The following is a 20,642-nucleotide window of genomic DNA, read 5'->3' as shown; positions in this document are numbered from 1 at the left end:
ATGACTGGAAGAAGTTAGAGGAGCCAAAAACAATCAAGAGTTTGAGGAGGAAATAACCAGTAAAGTCAAAGGCACCTGGCAGATCAAGAGGAACTGGGACCAAATTACTGGCTTAGAGTACTGGCCGTGACCATGTGTCAGAGAAGTCAGCATGAGAAGATGGAGCTGGACCAAAGGCATTCCAAAAGTGTCTGATTTAAACCCAAATATTTTGTGTGTTTCTAAAAAAAAACCCTCGTGTGTTGTGATGGACAAACGACCGTTGTTCCCGCAAATGCTCTTTATGTTGATTCCATCCTGTAATAGCAATCCTCTTGTGAATCTTCCAGTAAATAGGACATGCCTGAACAAAACTGTCAGGTCAGCCAGCTTTGAACCAAGGGAATACAAAGGGGTTTTACTGTGGCTGGCAGCCATCAGTCGAACATGAAGCTTCTCCCACTTGGATAACCCAACATGATTCAGAGAGAATCTCACTTTTTGGACGAAAAGAAAACTGGTCCCCTGGGTGTTGTTGAGAAAAGCCTGAAATATTTGCATTTCAGAGGTCCAAATCAAGAAAACAAGCAACAAAAATAAAATAAAACATTTTTTTTTTATGCTTTCTTGTGAATTGTCGAGACTCACAGTCGGAAGCATTAAAGCTGTCCTGTCTGGGCTGACGGCTGGGAGGGGATGTCAGCCACAGGGACTTCTGGCCTTTTTGCTGATGTATCAGCAGGCAGATGTCAAGGGGCCCAGAGATGTGCCTTCAGCGAGAGCCTCGAGTCATTTTTCTGGGGAAGTGGTGAGAGAAAAGGGACAGCAGGGAGAAACAGCGCTGTGGTGACGGCTGCTCTGCCTCTCCTTCTCTTGGCCACCCATCCCTCCCTTTCCATCTTCTACCAGGCAGCCACCCAGCAAGGTGGTGATTTCACGTCACCGGGCTCTTCTTTTTCCTTCGAGGTGATCTGAAGGGAGATGTCGGCAAGCCGCCATCACTCTGGCTGGGTCCCCTGATTTGAGGGGGCACCGTTTGGTATCATTTACCTCAGAGCCCGGCTTTTCAAACCCCCGAGTGCTCACAGCTGGGGCAAAAACCACTCGGCGCTCCGCAGCAGCTTTGAAAACTCTGCGTTTCCTGAGAGGAGTCCCACACCCTTTACTTCCCTTATTTCGCGGCACAGCGGGGTGAGGGGGGGGGTCGGGCCCGGGACGGCCCCTCAGGCCGCGGCTTAGCCGAGGGCGGGCTCCCCTTCCCCTCCCTCCCCCTAGGTGTCCCCCTGGAGCGGCCTCTCGGCGGTTTATTTTCCGTTGAACCCCGAACCCCTCTCCCGTCTTGTCAGATTTGGGAACCGCTTTTGCTGCCCGGACGCCGTTTGACCGGGAGGGCTGCGAGGCGCGGAGCTTCTCCCTCAGGCGGGAGCCAACAAACGCCGCTTCCCGCCGCCCCCCTTCGCAGCCTGGAGTTTTTTCCTACTACAGCCCTCAAACTTTCCACCGGCTCTGACGCTTCGTAATTAACCCTCTGGAAGCCGCTGAGGGGTTTCTAGAGCTGGCCCAGGAGTTCGGGGGGGGATCTGAGGCGCCGCGGCCCTCTCCGCCCGCACCCCCCTCGACGGCTTCCCCTCCTCAGGACCGGCGGCAGCGCCGCTCGCCCTTGGCAACCGCCTCCCGCCTCGGGTCGGCCGGCGCCTGCCCCTTTAAATGGCGGCCGCGGCCCCGCCGTGCGCCCCGCTGAGGCAGTTAGCGGGCGCCGCGCCGCCCTCGCCCCCTTCCATGGTAAGCGCCGCCGCGGCCGCCGTCTGCACCCTCCCCGGTCCCACCGGCGGGCTCCATGCCCCCGGCCGCTGCCCCGCTGCCTCCCGGGCGAGCCGTCCGCCGGCGGCGGGCTGCGCAGGTAGGTGCGGGAGGGGGGGAAGGAAGTCCCGCTCCTTCCTCTCCCCCTCTCCCGACCCCGGGGACAACGGGCTAGGGTGTCCCGCACGGGTGAGGGGCCACCGCCCACCTCCCAGAAAGTTTTTTTTTTTGAGGGGTGGCGGCGGCCTTCCAGGCCCGTGAAGCGCCGGGGCTACTGCGGGCCCCTGAGGAAGGGTCCGGGCTCTGGGGTGCCGGGGTGCTGTGGGGAGGCGGCTCCGGGGTTGCTGTGGCGGCCGGGGAGCCCCGGCCATATGGCGGGTGGGTTGGGAGCGCCGCGCCCCTGACATTCACGGGGAGCCGCGGTGGCCAGCAGCAACTGGTGGAAGTCGCAGCGAGTCCGTGTGTTTGGGTGGAAATCCTCGGGAGAGCAGCTCTCACGCCACGTAGCCTGGGGTGTCTCTGCTGTCTGCCTCACCCCGTTGTTTTCTCTCGAGTGTACCCCCAGGCTGGGCCGCGGGCTTGGTCAGGGCCTCGGAGGAGTGCTAGCCTGCTGGCCAGCTGTTGACACCCCTGGCTAGCCACGGGCGCGCGTGTGTGTGCGCCAGCGGCGGTGTGATTTTTTGAGCAGTTTTAGCCTCAAAACCCACCTTCGGCTCTTACTGATGGATCCAGTAGTACAGGTGGCGTTAGTTATAGGTTGGGGCTGTGGACTGGTTTTGTACCAGTTTGCGAGGTGGCCTGGGACAGGTGTCTCTCTGCGGCTCGTTTTCCCTTCATAAAGTAAAACTGACCTCCCAAGTGAAGAGGATTGCTATCAAGGGAGAGTGCTTATCTTTATTATAAGTGATATGAGTAGAATGACTTGCCTCGGAAGTGTTGCACTTGAATTTACATACAACAATATACAATGTATCATGTAGCTAGTATTAAGTATAAATGCGTGATGTATTTGTATTATTATACAATATATACTGGTCCTCTGATAAGTGCTACTACACCTGTGTGACCTTTCTCAAGTTTTGAAAGGTCTCACAGATGCTAGAGATGTGCTGCATGTTACGTGCCAATGCCTCATGTCCTCGTGCTCTGCGCAGCTTCAGTGTGCAAGTTGAGGGTTTTCTGTGGAAATAAAATACTCTGATAAAAACGTAAGTAATAATTTAATGCAGTACACTCTATAAAAAATGTAAAATCAGCGAAAAGGCTGTCAATAGGAAGTGTTGCCATGCCGCTCACCTTGGTGAAACTAGCATGTGAAGTTTAATATGTAGCTGTTAAATGGATTAACCATCTTCTTATTTCACCCTTCTTCTCCGTTGTTGAATTACATACCTTGCTGCTTTGTTCACAGGAAGTTCATGAAGTGGATCATGGTGGTATTAGCCAGCTACATGCTGATTCAGAGGAGACTCTTAGTTCGTGCACAGAGAAAATGCAGGGCCCTGCTCAGTATAGCTGGAGCGCTGACTGGAGCTTTTGGGTAATGTGTTTTACCTTTCTTCTAGCTTGTGTTTTATTTATAAATATAATATATGTCTATTTAAATTTATATATATGTCTATATACTAGCTTTGTATCCACAGTTCTCAAGTTGCTTTGTAGTCATGAATTAGTAAAGCATTCTCCACCCATGTAGTGGGGTAGGTAATTTTATCATTATCAGCTTACTAAAGTGTAAACTGAGACTGAGGGGGGGGGTGAAGTTGTTTACCTGATGTTACCTATCAACTTAGTGACAGGACTTCTGGCTTTCATGCCCAGCCCTGTCTCCCAGTTCCTTGCATGGTTCGTTAACCTATCCGATGTCTCTTTATGCCTTTAGAAAGACTTAATGCTTTTTAGCAGTAAGGGCTGAATTTTGATTCTCAGTGTTGGGTAGTTCTTCTGATGTGCTTTCCTAGTGTCTGTTTTTTGTCAAGTAAACACATTGGTTTTCCACAAGAGTAAATAAGCTTCCTGTGTTCTGTGTAAAAAAAACATGTTTGTGAATAAGAAGAGCAGAAAGGAGGGGTTTAGTTTTGTTTTTCTCCGGGGAGATGCCTCACTGAGAGTGGAGGGTGTAATAATAAATTCTGTCTTTAATACTCTTCTCATGCTTTTCATGAATTTTTTCTTTTTTTTTTCCCCAGTGCCATGAGAGAAGGTAAACTTACAGGTGTAGACTTACAGCATATGCTTTGCTGTTAGTTTGGTGGATGGGTTGCTGCTGTAGGTAGGGAAGGGGAACACTTGTGCGTGCAGCTACAGGCAGGGTAACACCTGATCTTGTGAGAGACTTGGATTCCTTTCCTCACAGCTCTGACTCAGGTTCTGCATCAGGTGGCCTCAGTCAATTGGCGTGCTTCAGCTTGTGTGTAGGAACATCATCTGGACTGTGGTGTCCTTGTCCTGATGAGGTTATCAGAGTGTTCACTGTGCTCAGCAGGTGAAAGATTAAGTAACTAGCGAAGGCCATAGAGAGTCTGTGGCAGAGCTGTGTTCAGAACTGGGGGATCTGATTTCCCAACTCCTTACTTACGAATCTAGCTTGTATATGTCTTTCCATCCTTCCTGTTCAAACTATGCACATGTCCTAAGGGTCAGAACATTGATTTAGCATAAACTTCCCCCAAAATGCATGTGTGTGTACTTTTAAACCAATCAACAGTAGTCTGGAGCCAATAGAAATGGTACAGACTGAATGAATCCTGGCACGTTGTAGAATTGTGTTGCTAGAGACTGAGTACTTGGATCATTGGATATTTTCTCCACTGCTCCTACAGCGATGATACAGGGCTGTCTGCCTGTGCCCAGCTGTATCTCTACTTGAATCAATAGCAAATCATGCTGCACAGACCTTGTAACTGCCAGCTGTGCTCTCATTAGATGGCAAATTAGTTTGTGTAAACTAACTCTTGATGGTTTGTATACAACTGTTAATACAGTTGGTAGTTTGTGAGAAACCAACCTGTTCAGGTCTTGGAGTCAGTTTGTTGCAACTCAGTCTTTCCTTGACAAGCTTGGCAATCTTAAAGTAAGGTATAATACATGAAGACTATAACTGTGCTGTTGGCTTTGCATTTTCAGGTTTGAGATACACGCCAAAGGTTAGAAGTTTCTTTGCCCAGAGCTTTAGGCATGTAGGGTGGAGGATATTGTGTGTCCTGTAGTAATGTGTGCCTGTAACTGCAGGGGAATGAGCTGCTTCTGTGCAGTGACGGCCACTGAGAGAGTGTGAGGTGTTGCCCTGTGTGATTAAATGGTCTATGATTTATACTTTGAGACCTCAGTATTTGTTTGAAGTTAGTGTTTATCTGGTTCTGCAAATATGACCTTGCAGTTAAAACAAAGGAATTGTGTAAATACTTGCCTCTTGTAAGACAGTGCTGTGGCTTGTAAAGTTCTAGCCATACTGTTTGTCACAGATTAGTTTTAAAAAACCTCTTCCAATCTGGTTATAGGAGTTTGGTACTCATTTTCTCAGTCTCAAGAGGACTGAATTTAAAAGTAGTGAGAGAAAAAAGTCTCAAATTCAAGGCAAAAAGTAAGATTTTTCTAATTAAAATGTTGCATCATTGGCATCTTTCCCTGCTCTTCTTAGACGGAAAATGTGTTTTAATAACCTGCATGGGTGATGATCAGCTGCTGACTATATAAACAAATCATTAAAACTCCCTAAATACTGAGTCATAGTAAATGTGTAGGTGATAACACAGAAGGCAGCTTGTTGCAGTGTGCAAAGCATGTGTCACTAACACTTGGCAAAGGATGATCTTGGTGTCTTGTGGCAGGTGTGGATTTGTTATGCTCATTCCTACTCTTGAATCAGCAGGACTAAGGAGTAGCTACAACAGGGAGACTAGCCAGTGGTAGCATGCAGGGATCAGCTTTGTCTGGGTTATTTGCTTTGAGAGGCTGCACGTTTCTGACCAATTTAGTTTGCTCCAATGATTCATTTCTTCTAAGCAGGTGCTCTTGCTTCTCTGATGGTGGAAAACAAATGTGGATGTTAGAGCCTGACTGGTTTGACTTCAATTTTTCCTGGATTTGAGTGGGAGTAGGCAGTTGTGCCATGCCTCTGGAAGCCAAGCCAGGTATCCTGAATGCTCAGTAGGTGCTGTGAGCACATCTAATTAGCAGCAAGCTAGGGTTGGGAGCCTCTGGGATATAATCTCTTTCCTGGCTATGGTGAGTGGGGAGAAGGAAGGCAGCAGAAAAATGAGCAGGGAAGGAAGAAAAGAGGAGAGTCTTACCATGCATAGTTTTTCCCAAGCTCTAAAAAAAATACTTTGGATAGCTTTACTGAAAGATTTGGAGAAAGAATTCTTTTTCAATCCTACTATGAGCAGTTCTTAAATTGGTAGTGCTACTAACTGCTGTTTTGAAGGTGGGTGTTTATTTTGTTGTTTAGTAGGGTTGGGGTTTTTTTTAACACTGTTCCCTGGAGGTGGACAAAGGTTTTTATAACCTCACTGGAGGAAGAAAAAAATCTTGCTTACAAACTTAATCTCAGGGCTTTCCTTCTTTACTTGAACCTGTAAAGCTTGCATCTACTTTTGATTAAATGGTTCTGTTTTGGCAACTGCAAATAGACATAATGAAAGTCAAAGATGCTGTGGAAATTAAGTTACAACTGGAAGCCCTATCTCAAGATTCTGAATTCTTTTTTACACTCTTCATACTGAGATATGATTCAGTTTAATATCCTTGGAAGAAGAAACCTGTAAAAGTCTTAAAGTGTTCTACTGTAATGAAGAAGGTAAAAGTGAATGAGGAAGCTAACGAAAAGGATCCTTGCATCAAAAGTGAGGGTGTTGTCTCTGGGGACTCTAGTTTCTGTTAATAAGCAGTCAAAGAAAGTTCATACATATCTACAATAAGAAGAATGCCCATGGAAAGGAAGACCAAAAAAGTAAGTCCTTCCCTTGCAATGAAAAGGTAGGTGGAAAGAGTTAAAATCAAATGAGCGTCTCTCAGAAAATTGCTTTTATCTGGGAGGCTTGTTCAAGAATTTGGAAGTGTGAGGTGCCAGGGAGGTGTTGGAAAGAAGATACTAGAAAAGGCTTTTAAAAAAGTCAATTTGACTGCAGTGTAATGTCAGTTTAAAGAGTTGATCAGTGTGAGGGAGTACGATGATAGACGCAAGCAGGTGAGACAGTGAAAAGTGAAAATAAGCCTTTTATTTTTCGTAGTAGAAGAACGAATGAGGTTGCACAAGATTTGGATAAGCATTTTGAATTTTTGCAAACATGGATTTGGTTTCTGTGAGAAAGATCTATTCCGTGGGAGCATGTGAAAATACATATGCTAAGAATATGACAAACATGTGTGACTCAAACCTGCACAGGAGGGATGCAGATACACATTACAGCTGGGAAGATCACTTATTGCAGCACAGATACAAGTTGACATGCTTTGGGGCCCAAGACTAGGAAGGGTTAGAAGAAATATTTCTTGCATTTATAGTTGTTTGAATGCTCCTTCCACCTTCCTCTGAATACTCATTGCTTACTCTGGGAAGGGTTTACTGGGCTTGTTAAATCGGTAACTATGTTCTGGCAGGCTGGTATTTAAGGCCTCTGGACAGTTGCTTCATCTCCTGTGTTGTGTACTTGGTATGTTACTACCTCTACAGAAAGCTTTTCTTCTCATCTGTGCCTCCAAATGCTTGGCTTGTGAAGAAGGGACATCATGGCTTGTGATGTCAGAGGAGGGTTTTTAGCCTCCTTTTTGTTTGCTGGTGTAAAACAGTCTGCTAAGGAGGATGAAAATTGGATAAATACTCTGGGTCTCCAAAGAGAGTAATCTTAAGCACACTTAAGCAGGTTTTTTTCTGGAATGTCATAACTTGAATCTAAATAGGTTTTGCTGTGCTTGTAACACTGGTATGTTTGTATCTGTAATCTCTAGAAAGGTGCCTTTTCTTTAGCCCTGTGATAGCACTGATTATCCAGAAGCAGTGTTTTAAAATGGTAAGAACAGATAAACTGTGTAGTTCTGATCAGCCCTTGAACATGACTGATTAGGCTAAAGTTTTTAGCCTAATTTTCTCACATCTTTTCACTCGGGGAATCTTTCTTGCTGTGGATGTAGCTCCAAATGGAGCACTGGGGTAGATCTGACTGCCATCAAGTTTCAGCCTGTTCTGAACAACTGACAGTTGGTGCCCTGTCTAAATAAGCTTTCCCCAGCTGCAGCAGTGGGAAGTTCTATATAATATGAATTATTATTACACACATCTAAATAATTAGTCTAGAACCAGAAGATTAATAGATCGGGAAGAAAATACTTCAGATACATGTGATTTACTGTTTGGGGTTTTTTTTTAAGTCACTGAGGGCAAAACCATTAGAAATGTAATGTGGTTCAGAAAATCAGCATGGAGTTGGTTGAATGGTGATACCCTTTCAATGAAAGGGCAGTTCATAGCTTGTGGAATGAAAGGCTTAGATAACTCTGGGAGATGAAGTAACCTCTTTTTTTTTGGCTTTTGTGGCTTGGTTGCAGCTTTGTTGTTTAGTGCTTCTGCAAACAAGCAGTGGTATAGCACTGTCTTTTTCAAGTCTGCTACAGGCAAGCTACTTTTATCCCTTTGGAGGGAGAGAAGGCAAGTAAACACAACTGTAGAAGATATGATTGTTTAGTGGTACGTTTAATTAAGTCATTCATTAGCAGCAATTAGGAGTAGGAAATTCTCCAGGAGATGCTTAAGAGGGGAAAAAAAAAAACGGCCAGCAAAATCTGAAATATTTTGTTGAGGTTTAGATGATATGGGACACATACTTAGCTATCCAAAACATGAGCATTCTGGACAAGAGTATGTGGCTTTTCTGCTCATGACTACTCTGAAAGTTCTATTTTGTGTCTTCCTATGTAGCAGGTGGTTATGCACTAACTGAGTTATGTCAAGATTCCATGGTGATATTGGTAGCATTTTAGAAACTACATGTAGTAAGTGGGGTTTTTTTAGGTAGTGCTTTTTTATTGAAGCTGCTTGCCTAAACTTGGAATATTTGTGTATTTGTTACTGCAACCCCCTAAAGCCCCTAGGGAAATGACAGATAAAGTCATTCAGGGCTTTGGCCTGCACATAGGATCTCTCAGCTTCTCCTGTTTTCTACCCACCAGGACTCGAGATCACCCCTTTTCAGAATGAGTGGAGGTATGTGATTGTGAACTATGGTGTGTATGTAGCTCTGATCATGTCTCAGCTGACCCTTTAAACTCCATTTTTATATAAACTTGAAGAAAAATTATGTATGGTCTGTCTTTGCTGAGAATGGTTCAATAAAATCTGGTAGCAGCTTTTAATATAGAAATGACAAAATCTACATTTGGTTTCTGAGGTAGCAAAGGAAGAGCTCATATTAGATATTTCATAGAAAAATTAGGTTTGAGGCAATTGCTTGGCAGGTGCTGTTTTCCATGTAATTAAGTGCAGTAGGGCTGCTGGCAGACTTAATGAGATGACCAGTATAATTTATACCAAAACAGTTCATGTAATTGGCTACAGTCACTACTGCATTAACTATGTAACTACTGTTTAGCTTGTTTAATATGCTCTTTCAGGTTTTCATTGTATTCTTGATCCGAAGTATTTATGTATCCTGTGAGTTGCTGAAAAGTAAATGATGCCATGAGGGATTACTTTCAAGAGGATTGTTTTTCTTTCATGACCTTTTCTTCTGACCAATATTTGGGGACTGTTACTAAACTTAAATACAGATCAGAGATGCCAGAGTCCAGTTCTGGTAAAGTAAGGAGGGAAAAGGGCAACTGAAGTATGCCATTCTTCTGTATTTGGCTACTTTTGTATTAAGTAATCTTGGTGGGACTTAGTTGCAGGTAAGGAAGAGGAGTTCAGAAGTAATGTGTCATGGTTACTTTATCATATGAGAGTCTCCCCACCACTTCCCCCCCAGCCTGCCTGCCCCCCAAGAATCTGGATTTTTTTCACCATATTTAAGTGGACCAAGTAAGTCTAAAAACAAGCAGTTTGAATTTTTTTCATTACTTAGGCAGCCTGCAGTGAAAGATCAGGTGAAGGAACAGATGTTCTTAACAAATAACATTGGCTAATTGTTTCACACACATGCTGTAGGAAGAAATGTGAGTCAGATGAAACTGCTGTTCAGAAAGGAATGTATTTTTTATCTAAAAGGAAATCTTGACAGAGCTTTTAATTGTCATTGCATCATATTAGTACGCTTATGGCTGTTGAAACCTGAACAGTGTGGTTACAGGACTCGAAATTAAACTGGGGAGCAGACAAATTGTCTGAGCTAAAGGATAACTTTGTGCTGGGAGGGTGACAAACTTACTTCCATTACACAATGTTAAAATAGTAACTGCAGAGTTCATACAAACACACTTGGTTTATTTGTATTAAGTTTGTTTTAGACTTAATGTATCATGGTGGTGGTTGTTGGCTTTTTTGGTGGTGGTTGTTGGAAGTCCTCCTGCAGTAGATGAAATTACGAAAACAAAAGATTGCTTGAATGCTGCATCTTTGAAGTCAGGAAAGTAGGTAGAGATCCACAATTTTTCCCTAAAATAGAGAGGAGCTCAGCACTTGAGACCCTTGTGAACTTGGCTTGTACTTGTGTATTGGGGGGGCAGCATGAAACATGGTCTCTGGCAGGGGCATTACAGGCATAATTTTACTACCAGGTTCAAAGAAGCTATTGCCAGCTATGACTGGTATTGATGAAGATGCTGAGTAAATCTGAGATTGGAGCATCTTGCCTCCTGGAAGCTAAAAGTACCTTTGTTTCTAGTTCAGAGTTTGGGAAGATGTTTGTTGATGAAAGTGTCCAGATCTCTTGAACTTTTTGCTTAACATTCCTATTTAAAATTGAAATGTTTGTTTCGTTCAAACTCAGAGGTACTTGGTAGCAGTTATATAAATAAGTATTTTTGAAACTGAAATTATCAGCCTCACTGCTAATTGCAAGTTTCCAGACTGAGGTGAAGATGGTGTTATCAGATGACACCATCAGGTGAAGATGGTGTTATCTTATAAACAGGAAATGCACTGAAATCACTTCATGCTCATGCTACTTCTGAGGCCTGAGTCAGTGGTACCCAGACTTCGGCAGGGCCTTTCTGAGATCACTTTGGGTCCTCTTACTGTCTTTCTGATGGAAAGAAATCACCAATTAATATTTCTTTGTATAGATTTGCCTCCCAATATCTTGCTGCTCTTTCAGCACACAGTGATTCCCTGATGGATCCTAGCTTTGATTTGGGAAGGCAGAAGAGTTGCCTTGTTCTTCTGGTGAAACCAGTTCCTGCTATTTACATATGTAGCTGATCTTGACAACAGAACTGCGGCCATCCGAAGTGCCACCACCCAGCTAGGTGCATACAGACAACTGCTTAATCCTAGTGAGTAAGATTACTCCACTTCTGCCAGTGTGGCTAGCAAAATGACTGTAAAAATAGCCCCATTGTATTCAATTATCTTCTCCTTTCGGGCATCCAGATTTAAATCTGATTATCAAGTGACTAAAATGCCTTGAAATGCGTTTTTCTGTTTCTTCTCTCAGCTTTCTCTGTAGGGCTGTGCTAGGAAAGGGATCTCTCCCCTGCTGTCGGGTGAGTCATTAGCCCTACATTCAGCCAAGTGCTCAAGGGGATCAGACTTGTAGGAGGCTGGGTCTTTAGTGGGCGAAGTGGATGCACCGTAGAGACACCTGCCTATTCTCCTATAGCTCTGAAAACGCGTGTGTGTGTTGTGATAGCTTCTAGGGATGCAGTCTTGCAGGTGGGGGTGGGTGGATGGTGCCATGCAGCAAAGAAAAAGGGGCTCCACAGCCCCTCACTGCTGTAGCGGCTAACCCTCTGTGCAGGGTGAAGCTCCTGTGCAGCCTGCGTTTTCCTCTGTAGTCCTCCTTGTTTCCAGAACAGCCCCTTACACAAATGGCAGTCAGAGTCTGACTTCAGGTAGTTCCTTGCAGGAATTTAGCAGATGGGTCCTAGGTAGGGCAGATGGAAAAGGGACAGACAGCACAAAGCAAACAATAGATGCATGTCTGCTGTTCCCCTGTCAGAGCAGGCAGGGAGGTCTGATGGGCATGCAAAGTCCTCTATCCCTTGCCTCAAAGTGTTTGCTTTGTGTCTACAGAGAACTGAGCTCTGTGCAGCTGATGGAGAGGTAGGTGGTAGTGTACTTGTTTGGGGAGCTTGGGTGTGCATGAAGCCTGTCCTGATCTCCCTACCTCCCTGCTCTGGAGCTCAGACTGAGGAGGCCTTTTAGCAAGGGCTTGACATACAGAGCAGACAATAACCAGGTCTTGTGTGAGAGTAGACTTAGGTCCACGCCGAGTTACCAGGGGTAAATGTACTCAATATCTAAGGCTGGTGCATGAGCTGTAGCTTTCGGTGATGTAGAGGAGGAGCACTGGGTGTTGAGTGCTCCTTTCCAAGCTGGTGTTTCCCTGGTGATGATGCTTTTCTCTGCTGTCCCCTTTGGGACTTTTGTGAACTTGAAATGACCTATGCTACTACAGTCTGCCTCCCAAAATCCATTTAGATGATAGTGATTTTTAGATTGGAGCTGGGCAGCTCTCTGCTTCCCCCCACGTCCTAAGTTTTCTTTGACCACTTGCTGCAGCATTTGTGTGCATGTTCTGCAAGGTTAGTGTGTTTCAGCCTGTTTTCCAAGCTGGCATGCAAGCAGAGGCTGGCAGAACTTTAGTTCTAGTTCTGCTGGATGGTGTCCAGCACCAGCTCTGAGCAAGTGGGTGAGAAAGGGGGAGCCGTGGAGGCTGCCTGAGTGTTGGCCAGGGATTTGCATGGGTTGGAACAGGCTGCAGGCAGCTAGAGGAGGAGGTATGTGTAGGGGGTGTGTGTGTTTTCTGAGTTTTAGCTTCATGCCTCAGTTTTATTTCTGAAATGGAGCATATGCTTTGCTCCTCACTGTGTCAAACTTGATCTTATATTCAAATTTGAGCTGTTACAAAAGTACACTGGTTTCACCATTTAAAAATGCTTTAGAATGCTTACTTGCAGAAAGTAAGTACTGAATACTACAAAGCAGTTGTTTCAGAATAAGCAGGGAATATTGTCAATCCAAACTTTTTTTTCAGGGAAAAGTTTCTAATACTAATGACAAGTGGCTTTCTTATCATTGGTAAGGAGATTATCAGCTTGTTTTGTTGGAATAGCTGCAGCTGAACCCTACTTCAGGGAAATGTAATGCTTTGTGAAATTGAGCTAATTCTGGTGGGATCTTAAGGGAGAAACTTGGGGTTCCTCATATGTTCTAAGATGAAACGATTTGTTACAAAATTCTTCCGTGTTATTTTCTACTTTTTTTCCTAAAGAACATTAAAAAAAATCTTTTAAATGGTTGTGCAACTTAGTCCTCAAAAAAAAAAAATCTTTCCCTTTCAACTTTTTAAACATTAAGTCTTTGAGTTTTCTACTTGGGAAGGAAGCCAAATTTAAAAATTCTTCACCAAAAAATGATACTTTTGTTCTATTTCTAATTATATTACCTAATGTTAGCAGCGTAGTTCTCAGTATTTCATATGATGCTAAATTTTCTTGTCTGTCAAAATTGTAGCTGTGACAATTTTGGTTGTGGATTTTGTAGGCTATTTTCCAAGCCGTGTTCCAGCATGATTTGATATTTGTACTTATATAGGCAAAGCTCAAGTATGAGACCACCTTTCCTGCTCTCAAAAGAACAAGGTGGCTGGTGAGGTGCAGGAGAGTGTGATAGGTGGTAAACCGTCTGTTCATCAAATTCAGCGAACTGTAATATGAACTATTGCGTATTGTGTAATACTAACAGCAAATGCTTAGTTGAACTAACATGATAGTGTAAAAAAAAAAGTGACAGGAAGGGGAGGGGAACAACAAGAGAGGAAGCATCTGTAGGTCAGAAGATGTGGAGAATTGCAGGCGCATAATTGAATAAAACAGGAGGATGTTCACGACCATGAATCTCTTTATGCAAAGAGATTACTGGGCCTAGACTGATAAGAACTCTGCAAACTCAGAGGATCATCACATTCCAAGCCAAAGGTGAAACGTACACTGTGAGGAGGACCTACGGCCTTCCTCCCAGAAGACCACCCCCCACGATTTGAAGACCCCTGACCGTAGTTTTAACAACTTCTGCGCAAGCGTAAAGGACCGATAAGCTAATTACCATACGAAGCGGGAGTAGGCGGGTTCAAGTAATGAATATGTATAGTGTATAATGACTATGTAATAGTTTGTAGTATAAGATTGAAACAGAGTGCCCTGGAGGGTGCGGTCCGTTGTTGGAGCAGGAGACTCCCCGGCCGCCCAGCGCTGTTTTGCTTGTTGCCGCTTGCTAAATAAAGAAATTGGGAACTCTGACTCAGCCAAATTTAAGAAGTCCGTTTATAACAGAGAGGACCAGGCCTTTTGTGAGCAGGATTCCAGTTCAGCTGAGTTCATGTTATGCCACAAGGTCAAGAGTTGTGATACAGGCCTCCCTGGTCAGTGGTCGACCAGAACTACTTTTTGGAAAAGCAGAGTCTTACCACTTTTCAGTCCCACCAACTGACCTGACGTCCACAGTGGAGGTGGTAAGGGCTGGATTGCTGTGGAGGTGCTGTGGGACACAGTTCTTCTGATGTACTAGAGCTGGTCTTTAAAATAAATAGGAGCCATGTCCCTTTTGGAATTACCTAATTCAGTCAAGTTTTATGACACTGGGTGTCAAACACTTTGTAAGTGGGCATCCAATATTTTGGAAGCTCTCCATAATGAAATAATTCTGAGGAATTTCTTCCTACATGGATTTTTGAAAGCTACTGATGTTAGTGATAAATAAGTCTGACATTTTTCATGTGCCTGCCTGTGCATCTATGAGAACAAGTTAATAGTAACACTCATTTTGAGGGGACTAGGGACTCTAGCCTTGCTTATGGGATCTCATAGGATTTTTTTAAAAAAAACCCCACAGAACCCCCAAACAAAGAAAACCCTGGAAAATACAGTAGCTTGAGTATTTGCTCAGGACCTGTATTTTAATATCTCTTCCTTGAAATTTTACATGTTTCATTTCCAACAAATGAAAGACATAGTTACACCAGAATTCTTACTGGATGCTACTCTGCCTGTACACAGATGCCGCTGAAGAACTGCCCCTGGTTTGTCTTCTGCTCGGTTACTAAGAAATGTTAAAATCTGTTTCTCCTTCAGTCTCTGAGAATGAGTGGGGCTGGGCCACAGAGGAGGATGTAATGACCCCAGTGCACAGCCCCATGCTTGCCAGTGGCCCACTAGAAGAGTGCCCTGTGCTTATGAGACTCCCCTCTCCAGAGAAGTTAAGGGTGAATGAAGAAGGGCATATAATAAATATTAGTAAAACAGTGCTTAAACTCTTCTCCCTCCCACTGTGGCTATGAGCTTGTGTCCATTTCCTTGAGAGCATGGGAACTTCTGGAAAACAGGCTCCTAGGGAATACAGTGGCTGAGCCAACCCTGGCAACAGTTGTTTGTTTTTTTTTTTTTTTTTAAATTGGTTGACATGCCTCATATGACCTATGAATTAAATACAACTGTGTGGATAATCGCGTGTGATCAAATAGCTCCTAATTTAAAAAAAAGTGGAGACTATGTACACATCCAGTCCCAAATTGCACAGTGTATTGTACACAGTGCAGTAAGTCACCCTAAGTAAGGTGGTGTTGCTCTTCAGGTCCTGTGAGTGGTTTTTTCCCGGTGTGAGTTTAATGATTTTGTGCTTCAAGAGAAAGAAAAGAGCAGTAAGTTACTGCTAGTAAAGCTTATGAGTATTCAATAATTGAAAGTTATGTCTAACCCCAATTTTTTCTGTGATTCTCTCAAGAAAAGGTTAGTGAAAATAGATCACTGTAACAGAGTGGATCCAGACTGTTTGCTTGTGACAGGATAAACAGAACAAGTCTGACACTTTCAAAATACATCCTCGTGCTTGTTTCCAGGAGAAATGGAAAACTGCCCTAGAACTGTGAAAAGATAAGGGAGGCTGGTAGTCATGTGGACATAAGCTTCCATTGTGATTCTGCGCCTGCGGTGCTGCGTCTAGCTCTTAAGAAGCACATTGAAAGTAGGAGGGGATTCAGAAGACCTATGAGAATAAGTCCAAATGGTAATAGACTTGAGAAGCTTGATCCCTACCCCAAAAGAAGATATGGGTTAACTTGCTCCCAATCTGAAAATAATTCACAAAGTGAAGATAAGATTAACCAACAGACCACTAGAAGAACTGTCTATAGCTAGGATGGACTTTTCCTTCAGGATGACTTTTAATTTAAGAAGGTAAAACACTTTTTTTTCTTTCTCAAAGGGAAACTTGGTCATTGCAGCTCTGATTTTAAAGCAGGAGCTAAATTGCAAGATAGCTGTGGCTTGTGCGTTATAGATTAGATTGGATGGTGGATGGTCATAATGAACTTCTCTGGGCTGAAGAAATGGCTGCAGTGCAATCAACGTTTCTCATATGGAAAAGCTTGTCAGACTTGGCACGTTTCACAGGTAGCCTCAGCAGAGAGACTGCCATCTCAACATGCTATGGGAGTTGTTCTTGTGCTATAGATAAGTCTGCCTGAACGTGTTCTGGAGTATGTGAAGTCTTATGTTTGTCTGCCTTGCACTGGTAAATGAGGCTTTTGTTTGGGGCTGTTAGGTCTCTCCTAGCCTAGTGAGGCTTTAGACTCACTGAAAGTGGGGTGTTGGTATGTTTTGTTTCTGTTTTTTGTTGTTTTTTTTTTTTTTTTTATTTCTCCCTTAGCAGATAAATTTTGGGAATACGTGTAGTTTAATGTAGTCTTTTTGAATAAAATTAAGCTCCTCTCTGTGTGGTGTTCTTCTGAAGGCTGTTTTCTTTTTTTCTCCTGATACTAAGAAGGATTTTAGATGAATTTGTAGGGGGGTGGGAAGCAATACTTTCTCCAGTAGAAATGTAACAATTTTTGCCGGGATATTTAATGTTTGTTTTAATGTGCTAGTGTAGGATTAAGAAGTACTTCAATCCTAACCTTACTAATACTGTCAAACTTGGTTTTGACTGTGTCTAGAAACTTCATAGGAAAGTACAGGTCAGGGTTCTTCTGTCTTTGGGGACTAGTACATCAGGTGGTCTTTAAGTGGCATGTAGAGGTAGTGGCATGGATTTGCTTGCTAATAGGCAGAGGAGCAAAGCCACATGTCTCATTGACCATATTTTGATGGTTAGGAGAGGCTTCTAAGCATAAAAGGAGAGTAGGTTAGGCAGCTTGCTTATTGGCTTATTTGATGGTAACTGATACTAAGACTAAGGCACGTGTGCATCTCTTCAAAGGAGGTGATATCAGAGTTGTGTTACTCTAGCAGTGAGGTCAACTTAGTTGTGTTCCCAGTTGTTTGTATTCATAGCTGCATGTTGAAACTGTTGGGTAACGTGGTTTTTGTGGTATCTCGAAACTAGGGGAAAACACTAACAAAGCAAATGCAAAATTATTGTCATTAGCAAATGTTAAGAAATGTGCACACAGTTATTTTGAGGTTGATTGACTATTTGCATGCTTAGTGATATGTGCAATCAAATAATTTCCTAATGATTAGCATTTTCACTGTACTCCTGGGAGAAGGTGTAGCTTAATTTTTCTCCCCGGTTTGCTAAATGGCTCAAATTATTTGCAGTGTCCACACTTAGAAGATGTACATGTGAAGGGAGGCTGGTTTTTAACAGGCTTCTATCATATAAATAACTCAGCCCTATTTAAGTTAACACTTTTTTCTGGAACATGACTTTATATAGTTGTACTCTGGTCCACTTCTAAACAAGGTATGAGAATCATTTAGCTATGTGTCTTCAGATAGTATCTGGTTCTTACATAAATGTCTTCTGGAAAACTTTCTGGATGAGACTGAAGAGATTTTTCTGCTTATGCTGTTTTGCAGGTTTCTGGTTTATTTTGTGCCTTCAGATAAAGAATGCTAATATGTTGTTGGCTGGACTTAATAATTTTCTTCATGATAAAATATAGCATACCCTTCAATGCCTAAGATTATCCTCAGGCAAACTTTGCCTGATGATTTATAATTAAACTTAGAAATGTGCCTGTGTTAAAAATGAGTTGCCGTTTTCATCTCTCAAATGCTGCACTACAACCAAATTTATGCATCTCTTCTTTTAATATTTGATGGTGAGTGTTGTAACCCAGAGGTGGCAACCTGCCTCAAATGCTGCCATGTCTTGGATATTATAATAGTGATTATGAGAGATGTTGTATTCATAGAAATGTAAATGTCTTATTTTCTTCACTTTAAGGAAACTGATAGTGCCAGTAATGTTAAAAGTGTCCCTGTTGTTCCCAAGTCCTCTGAGTAATCTCTTAATCACCAAGCCACATACTGAGTATGTAATAATTACAGATCTGAGCGAGCTAGTTTTCATGCAAAGTAAGGAAAAGATAAAAAGTTTCAATGTGCTCACTTTTTTCTGCTAATTAGATAAGGATTCAGAGCAGGCTCTTTATAAATGTCCTAAGAGTTCAGTAGAAATCTGCAATTAATAAGAGGATTTCTTATAGCCTGCTTGTCACTTGTGACAAAGAGCCCTCCTAAATGCCAGCAAGGGTTTCTCAGACAAGCTATAGCAGGTTTTATGCTCTAGAAAAACTAAATTTCTAAGTAAAACTCAAGATACCTTGAGTTTGGATTCCTGGAGCTATTCAGGCACTAATATAAATGTGGCCGTGATACTGCAGTGTTCTCCTCTTCCTAGTTAATTTTGTCTTATAACCACAAAAATGCTTAACTTCAGTGTAGCTCTTATCTCTTGTGTGTTTGAGAAAATACTTCTCTCCTTAAAAGCATGGCTTCTTACATCGTGGCTTCATAAATCAGGTTTGAAGATTGTGAACTTTGTTTTGCTCTTTTTCCCCCCTTGTATGTTAGCATTGTCATCACAAGCTCAGACTTCATACAGTTGAGGTATGACTGTAAACTGGACAGTCCCTGGAACTTCAGGTGGAAACTTTACAGATCCAAGTTGACTGCATTTTTTCCCCATGTCTCTTTCCAGAGTAATTGCAAAGAATTCAGTTTCTTCAAAGCAGTGCAGTTGTTGGATGCCTGTTTCAGATAGTCAGTTAAAATCGTGCATTTTGGAGCATGATGTGACAAGGCCAAGAAACGATAGCCTATCTGCTTTAGTAGATGACATGCTCTCTCAGAATGTTTTTTTCCAATTTCAGAAATAGCTGAAATATAATTGGAAGCATACAGCTTAGAGGACATCTCTAACATGTTGCCCTGTAAGTTGCATCTAAAGCTTTCATGCTTGCTTTTCTCAGGAGAGGGGTGGATGTATTTTCTGCCTCTCTCCCTCACTGCATTTTTGCACTGCAATGCTGAGATTATTAGTGGACAGAAAATATGTACTCACCACCGGTCAGACATAAAGACTTTCTTTTTTTGATGGTAATAGAAGGTAACATTGACTTTTTTTTTAGAGCTGAACTGGGGTTGTTCAGTCTGGAGAAGAGGAGGCTGAGGGGAGACCTCCTGGCCCTCTACAGCTCCCTGAAAGGAGGGTGCAGAGAGGGGGGATGAGTCTCTTGAGCCAAGGAACCAGCACCAGGCCAAGAGGGAATGGCCTCAAGCTGTGCCAGGGCAGGGTCAGACTGGCTCTTAGGAAGTATTTCTTTGCAGAAGGGGTTGTTGGGCATTGGAATGGGCTGCCCAGGGCAGGGGGGGAGTCCCCATCCCTGGAGGGGTTGAAGAGTCGGGTTGACCCAGCGCTGAGGGATCTGGTGGAGTTGGGAGTGGTCAGCGTGAGGTTAATGGTTGGACTGGAAGAGCTTCAAGGGCTTTTCCAACCGAGATGATTCTGTGAATCAGGGTGACTTTGCCCTCTTCTGTATTATATGTGCTTAAACACCTGACCTTGAAGTAGTGTTAATGTGTTCTTGTGGCCAAAGAGTTTGATTCTCGTAGTGACAGACCACAGTAGGATGTGTGTGTAAGGTTGTGTTCAGGGAACTTTTGAACTGCAAGAAGCAAGGATCTCTTCTGTGGAAAATAGCAAAATGTGAGCATCTTGATGAAGTGGGCGCACTGCTGGCACTAGTTTATTAAAAGACTCTCAAGCTGAAGATGAGTCTTGTCTTTGTTCTGGGATTGTTTTGACAACAAGCACAGACATAATGAAAGTGTCATGACCAACTAATGTGCTGCAGAAATGTGCTAAAACTGGGGTTTTTTTGGTAAACATGCTGTGAGGTCATCCGGTCAAAAGCAGTTCTTTGCCTCCTTTGTTCTTTCTTCTCCCACCCAAATGTAAGTAGCCACTAACCTTATGGTAGAGCTGGGCTTAATGGTGAATGTAAAGTTTTGGTGTAATACAGGTGCTCAAGGAGAGAATGGTAGCCAAGTGCTTAAGATCTTTAGAAAGGTTAAAAAAAAAAAAAGTGTGAAAGAGTCTTTCTTAGTATATTTATACCTGGTTTTGGTAACTCTTGGAAGTGACTTCTTCCTGTTTTAGCTATAGTCCAGCTGAGTCGTTGCCTTATGCAGCATTTAGTTAGGACAGCCCCTAAAATAAATGACCAAAAATATTAAGAAAAAAATATGGCCTTGTTGTTACTGCAAAATGAAAAATCGGGCTTTTAAGCAGAATCTTTTCTGGAGTACATACTGAAGCTCTTTATCTGAATGGGAGCAGGGGCATTTGTTTATAAGGAGTTAAAGTCCATCAAGATTAATCTTTGCTGTGAGTTTACTGCCCAGTTTGAATCTTAAATGAATCATAGACAGCTATATTTAAATAGGGGGTGAAATGTGAAACAGATCAGGAAATCAAGAGGTGATAA

General features: G+C 43.1%; 1 protein-coding gene across 6 annotated transcripts in view; it reads left to right on the top strand.

The window, feature by feature from the left end:
- The first annotated feature begins 1,345 nt into the window (after positions 1–1,345).
- Positions 1,346–20,642, top strand: part of GRAMD1C (GRAM domain containing 1C) — a 56,085-nt gene continuing 36,788 nt past the window's right edge. The window contains exons 1-2 of one of the 6 annotated variants that reach the window (XM_074928034.1): positions 1,346–1,761; positions 3,191–3,319. In XM_074928034.1, coding sequence (XP_074784135.1) covers positions 1,687–1,761; positions 3,191–3,319 — 204 coding nt within the window. In that variant the 5' untranslated portion in view covers positions 1,346–1,686. Of the gene's footprint in view, positions 1,880–2,898; positions 2,988–3,190; positions 3,320–20,642 lie in introns of those variants that run through there. The other 5 variants (XM_074928000.1, XM_074927990.1, XM_074928019.1 and 2 more) reach the window with 5 other exon arrangements.

Source organism: Athene noctua, chromosome 1 (genome assembly GCF_965140245.1).
Source record: "Athene noctua chromosome 1, bAthNoc1.hap1.1, whole genome shotgun sequence".
Taxonomy (NCBI): Eukaryota; Metazoa; Chordata; class Aves; order Strigiformes; family Strigidae; genus Athene; species Athene noctua.
Note: the sequence above shows the minus strand (reverse complement) of the source record. Positions and strands in the feature narration are given on the sequence as shown.